The sequence below is a fragment of the Trichomycterus rosablanca genome, chromosome 3, assembly GCF_030014385.1.
Source record: "Trichomycterus rosablanca isolate fTriRos1 chromosome 3, fTriRos1.hap1, whole genome shotgun sequence".
Taxonomy (NCBI): domain Eukaryota; kingdom Metazoa; phylum Chordata; class Actinopteri; order Siluriformes; family Trichomycteridae; genus Trichomycterus; species Trichomycterus rosablanca.
Window position 1 is genome coordinate 135,001 of NC_085990.1, and position 10,266 is coordinate 145,266.

At 41.0% G+C, this 10,266-nt stretch overlaps 2 protein-coding genes across 2 annotated transcripts in view; both read right to left on the reverse strand.

Moving 5' to 3' along the window:
* khdc4 (KH domain containing 4, pre-mRNA splicing factor) overlaps nucleotides 1-1,563 on the reverse strand; it is a 15,714-nt gene extending 14,151 nt beyond the window's left edge. Inside the window, exons 1-3 of the mRNA XM_062992349.1 lie at nucleotides 1,470-1,563; nucleotides 440-587; nucleotides 197-334 (exon numbers count right to left, since the gene is read on the reverse strand). Coding sequence (XP_062848419.1) covers nucleotides 197-334; nucleotides 440-587; nucleotides 1,470-1,501 — 318 coding nt within the window. The 5' untranslated portion in view covers nucleotides 1,502-1,563. The remainder of the gene's footprint in view (nucleotides 1-196; nucleotides 335-439; nucleotides 588-1,469) is intronic.
* Nucleotides 1,564-5,673: 4,110 nt separating this feature from the next.
* On the reverse strand, nucleotides 5,674-9,978 carry zbtb7b (zinc finger and BTB domain containing 7B). Its single transcript, XM_062991649.1, has 3 exons — nucleotides 9,958-9,978; nucleotides 7,408-8,339; nucleotides 5,674-6,212 (listed from the first exon to the last, which is right to left on the reverse strand). The coding sequence occupies exons 1-3, from the start codon at nucleotides 9,970-9,972 to the stop codon at nucleotides 5,720-5,722; spliced, it is 1,440 nt and encodes a 479-aa protein (XP_062847719.1). The 5' UTR covers nucleotides 9,973-9,978; the 3' UTR covers nucleotides 5,674-5,719.
* Between the last annotated feature and the right edge of the window lie 288 nt (nucleotides 9,979-10,266).

Genomic DNA, 10,266 nt, shown 5'->3' on the forward strand with positions numbered 1-10,266 from the left:
TTGTGCTAATTTCATTTATTACAGCTTTTTATTTTCTGTTTTTTAACCAGCCTAACCCTGTTCTGATGACCAAGCTCTGATGACATGAAATTATCTGACACTGTACAGAATAGTAACACCTGAGGCTTTAAACAGCTTTAAGCTCCTCACACTAACTAATCAAGATGCAGTAATCAACAGCAAGCATGACACTGACCTCGTCCTGGGTCTGACCGCGGGTCAGCAGGTTCCTGCAGGTAAGAGGTACATCATTTATCTCCACCTCTGCCACAACCTGCTCATCCCTCACCTTTACTGAGGACTTTCCTCCACCACCTCCACCTACTGCAGCAGTCTACACAGAGACAGATACACACAGAGAGAGATTTCATCTTTTATATACAGAATGTCCTCCCCAGTCAGTGTGTGTGTGTGTGTGTGTGTGTGTGTGTACGCTCACTGTATCCACTGTAGGTGTGTGTGAGCTGATCTGAGATGGGTTCAGTTTGCCTTTAGCCACCAGCATGGCGTTAATTTTTGCAGCGACTGCAGCAGCGGCGTCCAGAGCCCCGGAGGAGGGAGCGGCCTGGTCCCATTTACTGCGCCGACTGGGAGCAGAGGGTCAAAATATATAAAACCAGTAAAAATAATTATCAGAGCCATATTGTATCAGATACTCAGTGATTAGAACTAATCTTCCGTTAACTTCAGTTCATCTCGCTGTTAATCAATGACTAAATCCTGGTTATAGTTACAATATTGTGCTGCCTTTGGCAGGTCACTCAGTGGTTTTGAACAGACACTCATTCATACACACAGACGTTCATACAACAGACTAACACTTAAGCTGCCTATCCAGCTCTCACCACAGCCACCCCGGCCCCATCACTGGGCTACACGACTACGGTCAGCCTGGACAGCCGCAAGAGCTTCTGGGTAAAGCCCGTGGCGGCCCCCTAGCGGTGACGCTACAATATTATAATATATTATATTTATTTTCAGTACAGTTTATAATTTAGGGTGGTGTTAATATAATTAACTACAAAATAATCTTTTAATATTTACCATGTGTCCTAATACTTTTGGAGCCCAATGAAAGCCCGTTTAGCCAATACAACAGCAGCGGAGAGAATTCGGCTTTGCCCCGCAGGTAGAGCCACTAAAGCCGGTCAGTCCGAGGTAAACCAGTCGCTGGCCTGAATTAGCTTTATTAACTCTGTTACTAACATTAGCATAGCTACAATTTAAAAGCTGTAGTAATATAACCTTCATATTCCTGCTTTGCGTCGCGACTTAAATCTTATTTACTATAATAATATAATTTAATATAACGTTACAAAAATAAACATTTATTATATATTAAATTAAAGTTACTGAACGCTATCAGCTAAAGCTAATTAGCCGATTAGCTAACAGTTAGCAGCACTGATACCAGTGTAAATATTGTAATAAATAAATGTAATAATTAGATCAATGAAATTCAAACTTACCCACTGTTATGACTTTCTGCGCCGAACGACATTACCTGATTATTTAAATATAAACGACTTTAATTCCAGAATTCTACAGAAACATCTGCACAAATCCACTATACACACCGCTGTACCAACACATACTGAACCCCATCTAAAGCTGCACCCTCACTTCCGCTTCCGCTACCAACTAAAACTAAAATACGTTCATTTTCACTACAGACTGTCCTGGTCGAGGTTGCGGTGGGCAGGTCGTATAGGGAGAGCAAGAACCAGTGCAGACCAATACACCGGGGTGTTCTAAACAACAAACAACTTAAACATGGTGATTTATATAATCAGAGTTTATTCAGTAATTTAATACCAGCAGGAATAAACACTATCTAAATAAATTTATTATTACAGTTACACAAATTTACATTACATAAACTTTATAAATATAATAAACTCATTACTAATTATGACATTCTTTATCTGAATGTCTCAAATATTCAGTTTAAACTTTAATGTTTTACTAAAATATAAATGTTTCCCTCTTTTTAATCTGTATCAGTTAATTACTCTACCTGAGAAAAAGTTACAAACTAAAGGAAGTTTTACATTCATTCATTCATCAACAATGATTCCACACTGCATCCATTATTCACTTATTCTTCAGGATCTTTTATATAAGTTCTGTTCCTGCATCATTAAGAATCTGATTATTGCTCTGAATAGTTATGACTTGACAGCACTTAATAATTATTTAAAAGAAAAAAAGCTTTTTGTACCCAAACTTCACAATTATTGTAATAATTTGTGTTCCACTGAGTTTAACAGGCTCAGCTATCTAAAACTCATACATTTTATCTCTACCATGTAATCAGTAACATTTACCTTTAATAATAATTAATGAAGGAGAACTACATGATTCCTGGATGTTCCTGGGTGATTTGGTAAAATAAATGTTGTGCTTTAGAAGTGACTATAAAAATTTCCATTCTGAACAATCAGAATCCACAGATCAATTATAGTTTAGACAATTTAGTTTTTCTAGCTCTGGAGATCAAGTTACGCACTGCTCATTTTAATCTACAAAATACACAACCTGAGAGAATTTTAATGCAGACTATAATATCTTAATGAAAATTCAAATTTTAATGTTGTTTTACTTCTTTCTTTATTTTTCATTTTTTTATTTGCACTGATAAAGTTTTGCAGTTTTATGAAAACAAATTGTGGGCTTGGAGATTTTAACTGGATTCGGTTACCCAGCAGAGCAGTTTGTGTCTCCCTCATATTAGATCTAATCTCTACCTGATATTTATTAAATGTGATTTACCGCATTATTGTAGCTGCAGAATCATAAATTACAGCATCAATGTTCTGTGGTTGTGACGTCACTGTGACGCCATCGTTCAGAAGAGTTTTAAAACTGTTCTAATAAATGTTCATCGTTTGTGTCCAAAATAAATCACATTTTACTGGGATCATAGAACAAATAATTTAATAAATAAATTAAATCCAAACGCTACAGAAAGTAGCAGAAACCCCCAGTCATCACAAAGCACACACTACAGCACTCTTATATATAATTAGAACACTAGCAGCAGTGTGTAGAGCTGTATGTGATTTGGGACAAAGCCCGGGCATCGTATCATTTACATTTTACATTTTCAGCATTTAGCAGACGCTAAGCGACTTACACAATGAGCGGAACATGATGAGCAATTGAGGGTTAGGGGCCTTGCTCAGGGACCCAACAGTGGCAACTTGGTGGTGGCGGGGCTTGAACCGGCAACCTTCTGCTTACTAGTCCAGTACCTTAACCACTGAGCTATCACTGCCCTTATAGTATCGTTATTTGTACAGATTGTTCAGTTTTATATTTCACCTTAATTCTAAACATAATAAATGATCAAATCAGCTACAGATTTACAGAAATTTCCCTTTGAGCGCTTAATTAAACAGATAATAATAATTTCTGTTTATAACTCTTTCCTCGTACTCTTCAGTTGATAGAAATATTAGCATGATAGCTAGCTAGTTAGCCTGATTAGCAGTTAGCCTGTTTAGGCGTCTTCATTAATAACATACAGATATAAACGTTAGTTTCTATAAATGAGCTTTCGGTGCTCGGACACAAAATAAACATAAAATCGAGTTCAAACATTCTTTCTCTTTAATTTTGTAGAGGAACACGGAGAGGTTTTAACATGAGGTTGAATTGTTGTGTGTTGGGGTTTAATAATTTATGCAGGGCTCTCAAGTCTCACGCATTGAGCGTGAGACACACGCATTTCAGCAAGCTCACACGCTCACACATGGTATTTCTCACTCTGAGAAATGATTAACTTTGCCGCACAGAAATGACTGGAGCCTATCCTACACACGAGTCAAAGGCAGCCTGTTCTGCGCTCATACAGCTGTCTTAAATTAGCGACCTATCGGTCAATCAGAAAAATAGAATTTCTTGTTGCTGGGTGAGGAGTTCCTGGACTACCAGTTGATGGACATCCCTATACCCCTAGACCCAGCCATGTTTGACATTTAGGCTTTCTAGGGGAATATGACCTCACTGAAGAATAGGGGAAGAAATATTCAGCACACACCCATTGACATGAGCAACTTAATAACTGCAAAAACATGTAGGAGTGTAATTAGGCTTCCATGGTTATTTCTTTTTAAAGGTGACTGGTATGAGCAGATTTCCGAGGCTGTCTATAATTGCCAAACTGGTATTAGTTCTGCCACACTCAAATGCAGATACAGAGAGGGTTTTTCCCATGGTGGGGCTTAATAAAACCAAAACCAGGGACGCGTTGGCTCTGGATGGAACTCTGTCATCCATCATGACCGTGAACACAGTGCTTTAAATGGGAGCCCCCAATATCGGTTATCAAGGCATCAAAATCTGCCACAAACACTTACAACACACAACATCACTCATAAACACAAACACACACAGAGGGACAGAATAACCACCACTGTTCAAGGAGCCCATTTGTTTTTCTTTATTTCATTTGTCTGGTTTTGTTTTGTTTGTTTAGAAAGGCGTAGCTAAAACAATTTATTTAATATTACAGAATTTAGTGTAAAGTGAAGAGACAATGACCACTGCTGTTCAAGGGGCCCATTTGAGGCAAATAGTGTTTATGCTGATGGGACACTGGGAGGGACCGCACACCTGCAACAACCCCCCCCCCCCCCCCCCCCCCCCCAAGTCCCCCCACCATCTCACTCCAAGCAAACTTGAAAACTTGAGAGCCCTGATTTATGTATCAGTTTTTTTTTTTAAATAAGAAACATTTTTCATTATTTTATCGTTTTATTATGAACTGAAATATTTTAGTTGTGAATTCATTTACTTTTATGTTTGTGTTTGCCCTTTAACAATAACACCCTGTTATTTTAGTAGTTGTGCATTATAAACATAATATGTTCAAATTTTATGTAATTTCTTTATTAAACCTGTTAAATTTTTTCCTGTAATTTTATTTATTTGTTGGTAAGTAGAGGTTAGGGTTAGTACAGGTTTGTATATTAATTTGAAAAAAAAAATGTACTGGTGCTTCTAAAGTACCTTCATTTATTCATTTATCTGTTGTAGTGTAAATGTACCAGGATGGGAAATGAAACACTTTCTATTATAATCTTTTACACATTTACTTTTTTTTTTAGAAGAATTAAGAATGAATTAACATGACTGATGTTGAACGCAGTGCAGATTCCCTGAAGTACCAACCAGTAACTGGAGTGCTGTAACTGGTTCAATCACAATAAAAGGTATTATTTAAGAACACATAAAAAAAAAAAAAAAATAATAATAATTATTACAGTTTTATTTTAAGTGCATTCAGTAGAATATATTTAGTGGTAAAAAGAAGTGAACAAGGAAGCTTGATAAACACAAAGCTGTAGTTCTGATCTTTACCAGATGGTAGAAGCATTTTACCAGTAATGCACTTTCTTTTCTCACCATATTTACACTTACAGTTTTACATTTATAATAAACTTCTACCCAAAATATATATATACATCCTTAATCTTAATATATAATCATCCTTAATCTCACACTGTTCTTACAGTAAAGCAAAAATAAAATAAAATAGAAACAAACAAAAAGCAGAAATGTAAAATAGAAAACCCGTTTCATCCGATTGATCTTTTTTTTGGTTAATTATAAGTTTGTTCATTTATTGTTTTTTTGGTGTTCACCATCTCACACACACACACACACACACACACACACACACACACACACACACACACACACACACACACACACACTACAAATCCTTCTCTTCTCGCCATGCCGCCCTCTGCTCGCCACCCTCCTGCTCTTCTATTGCCCTCCAGTGTGGTATTCTGGGATACATAATTCCTCCAGAGATCAGCGATGGAACTGTTGCAAGCGACACACTACCAGAATTCTCCACCTCCTGATGGATCTGGAAGCGTGCAGCAGCAGTGGCGGATGACGACGCCAATAGTGAAGGTGACAATGGCGAATGAGGTGATGAGGGGTGGCGAGCCCGTCTCTGGCGGAATTCCAGACGTGGATGGAGCTCAAGGCAGGCGAGACCTTTGCGGTGTCGCTGCAGGTGGTCCTCACGAGCAAAGGCTTTGTGGCAGAGAGAACACTCGTAGGGTCGCGTACCGCTGTGCAGGGACTGATGGTTCTTCAGGTCATAGGAGTGCAGAAAGCGAGCGGGGCAGCTGGGGCATGAATATGGCCTCTCACCTGTGTGCTTCCTCATGTGGATCTTTAGCTTATCATTCCTATATAGAAGCAAAACACGTGATCATGTTATGGGTAGCGGGTTCACTTGATTCAAAATCATCTAAATTTGCACATCAGCTAAATATAATGCTAACTGATTAGAAAACCATATAGGTAGCAAGCTAGCTGGTTCCTAAAAAGTTATTTCTCTAGGCAGCTAATTAGCATCTAACAATCAGCTACTATAGCAACCTGTTAGTTAGCATTGAAGAAGTAAAAGGTGGTACTGTGTGCAGCAGTGAAGAGAAAAGTGAAAGCCAGGGCGTTCGGGTGGCGCAGTGGTCTAACACACCAGCACATCTAACTGGAGAATTTGAGTCTCAGCAGAGCACCGACGGGGCCAGGCATCCACACGAACACAATTAGACGTGTTGACAGAGGGAAGGTTGGATGGCGTTAAAATATCTTTGGGATTGGTCCGGGTGCCTGCGAGAACGGGAGAGGTGTCACATGGAGCGTAGTGTGGCTCTCCATATGCTATACCAGGGGTTTTCAACCTTTTTGAACATGCGCAACCCTCCGTTTGCCGACCACGAACTTGCACTTAAGCCTGAGCTTTTTACGGTAAGCGAGTCACACAAATGTTCTGTAGTAGCTGGTGTTTATTTAAAAACTCAACATTCATTACTAACAGTAAAAACGGAGAAATGTCTGAGAAAAGAAACTTACACTTCGTATGAATCGACGCACTTATATCGATACTATGAACAGAACACCTCTCTTAAAGACACACACGTCCTATAACCGCAGACATTGTGTTTGTCTTCACTGTTAGCCCTATTTCTTCCAGACTGAACTGGATAACATTAAACGTGCGTGTGTGCGTGGTCAGCGAGACTAATCAAATATGTCTCCTGTGGGTAAAAAATGAATTGCTTTAGTTTTAAAAGTAAAAAAAAAAATCTCGTAATGCCACGCCCCCTGGACAGGCACTCATGCCCCCCCCGGACAGGGGCACGCCCCACAGGTTAAAAACCCCTGCGCTATACGGCTCTGCATGGGAACCCAACACTAGCAGATTGAACACGTATCGGGGACGTGTGGTGATCCGGTTCTCATATATCGGATCAGGGGGTTGTGCAAGTGACAGCAGATTCACGATTGGGAACTGGTTATGACTAGATTGGCAGATAAAGGAGGAAAAAAGAAAAAGTGTCAGTGTGTGAAGAGGTGCAGAGTAAATACAGGCGGTACCGTGTGAAGCGGACGCCGCAGGTGTTGCACTGGAAGGGTTTTTCTCCGGTGTGCGTCCTCATGTGGCGCGGCAGCTTTCCTGCACCGTGAATGATTTTATGACAGACTGGGCACTGCTGAGGCGTTTGAGACTTCCTCTTCTTAGTGACGCCCTCCGTGGCGCCACCTGTAGCGGTTTCAGCCTGTGATGGGGTGTGGCTCTGTGATACAGCCTCTCTTCTGCGTTTTGAATCCTCTTCTGACGTCAGGTCCTTCAGTGGCTGTGGACTGCGATGCACCCCGTTGGTCAGCTCGCCCTCCAGGACGCTTTGCTCAGGTTCGTTCTGTGTCAGGTGGGGTTTGTTTTCTGGAGTGGGCGGGGCTGCGTATGTCAGCAGGTCTTCTTCAAACTGTGTTTTCCTCCATGCTGGACGCACCGGTGACACGGCTTTCTCTACATTACGACGGTCCTGTTTCCTGCGTGATGGTGCCCTCTGGTTTTTCTGTGTGTGACCTGCTTTGTCCTCGTTAACCTCGCCCACCTCACCCAGGATATGTCGGCAGGCATCAGCCACGCACTCTATGCCAAGCAGCTGGGCGCCCTCCAGCACCTCCCTCATGTCAGACGAGCGGATGGTCAGCGTTGCGGTGTAGGCGAACTCCAGCAGGGCGTCCAGCGCTTCCGGAGATACGCAGTCCAGCTGGCACACGCTGCAGCCCTCACCCACCTCGCCCGCTTCACCCACCTCCTCCGCCCCAAACAGCTGGCGGAAGTACAAGCTGACGGCAGCCATGACAGCGCGGTGTGTTGGGTACCGGGCACCGCGGGAGGTCAAAGTGAGGTCACATAGCAGGCCAGAGCGTCGCTGGGCATTAAGGCGATAAAGCAGTTCGTTACTGTGTTCTGGGAACGGAATCCCAATCAGACCGTCCTCTCCTGGAGACATCGCCACCTACAGGCACATGAAGAAAGAGCATTACTGTTTAACTGAGCAGTTCCACGCTGTCTAAATCTGTTATTCACATCTAACACTAGAACAGGTTAGCGTTATCATAGCATCCACCACATTTACATTTTAATTAGAATTGTATTAACCTAACTTAATCCTGGTAAGTTTTAGCCCAGATCTTACATTTAATAATACATAGAGTAAAAAAATCTGAAATGAGGTTGTTTATTAGCATTAATTGTTAGCACTATACAGTGGACACTACACGGAGACAAAATGGCGTTTCTTCTTAACCTATTGTTCAACATACAGCCTGACAGGATCTGCACAACATCTAACACATAACAGTATAGTAAACGTATATTGTGCAAAATATAAACTTAGTATAATCTACAGAGAATGATGGGGAGGGTTTGGGCTGTAGTAAGGAACACAGGACAGTAAACACGGTGAGTTACGATAGCTTGTGTAACACTGTTAGATCTAAATGAAAAGTGAGATGAGAGAACAGAAGCGGCGCAGTATTGAGTCTGTAGATGAAATGAAGGTTTGGATGCACCGTGATTTAAGTTATTATTAATAATTAAATTAAACACTGCATCAGATTTAATGTTAGTGTTTAATTATGGATCAGTGGTAGTGAGTGTTACTGTGGTACAGTTCTGATTTCTGCTATAAATTAAACGAACATTTCAGACAGCAGTGAGAACCACAGTTCAGCTCTAAACAAACTAATGAGATTAAAATCTTCTCTATTTATTTTTATAATACATTTTACAGAATAAACTTTTTACATCAAATTCATTTCAATAATCGGATATTTTGGGTGCACTTTGCTTTTTTACATTATTTACATTATAAAATTTAAATATTACACTGATATGAAAAAATTATAAATCTAACGATGTTTAAAGTTTCTAAGTGTGTTGACACAGTGACCGTGGGGGTTCTCATTCAATTCCATCACAGCCCAAACAGGCACATTTACATCCTTACTAGAAACATCACAGAAACTGAATGTAGTGCAGCGGCCGATTGTTCTAACAATGATTTAAATAATAAAATTAAAAACATAAGACTTCAGATTGTAAATTCGCCCAGTTAAGCAGCACTACTGCTGATGGTGACTTAAACTGGTGAGTCTGGTTCTTCTCAGGGTTTCTTCCTTGTAATATTTGGGGAGTTTTTCCTGCCTCTGTCGCCCTCGGCTGATCATCAGGGCGGTCACTGTATAAAGTGCTGTCCAAATAAATTTAACTCAACCTCAGTGTACTGTCTCACTCTTAGTGTCTCAATGTCTCACTCTCAGTGTCTCGGTCTTACTTTCAGTACTCAGTGCACTGATAGTTGTGTAGCCTGTTTTTGATATCATGTGTATCCCTGCACCCCCCACACACACCTGAGCCCAGAAGTTTCCACTGCTGCTATGCTACTTCCCCTTAGCAACTAGCAGTCCCTCACCATCCCATAATATTTATCACAACATGGTACACCTGAATAACCTGAATAACCAACACACACACACACACACACACACACACACACACACACACACACACACACACACACACACACACACAGATGAACCATCACACACAGAGGAAGGATGGACGGATCGTACCATTCTGCCAGTCATGGAGAATCGAGGTGCCATAGTTTTAAGCATCGTCGGCGTTTTTGTCGTCTCCAGTCTTCGGCTCTCTCTCTCTCTCTCCTCTCTGCGCTTGTACAAAAGAAGCTCTCTCGCCCTGATCTTCTCACTTCAAACGCTTTTTGGGTTTTAAAAGTTTTGGGGTTCATGCGGACTCTCTCCCCGTCTCTCTCTCTGTGTCTGTCTCTCCTTCCTGTCTACTAAAAGTGCAGTTTGATGAAGATGGAGCGAGTGGGACCCCTCCCCCCTCCTTCGCTCCAAACGCATCAACTTGTTTCG

Coding starts and splice junctions, on each gene's coding strand:
- zbtb7b (XM_062991649.1), bottom strand. Junction 6,213..7,407: donor TGCGGCGTCCGCTTCACACG/GTACCGCCTGTA, acceptor GCTTCTATATAG/GAATGATAAGCTAAAGATCC.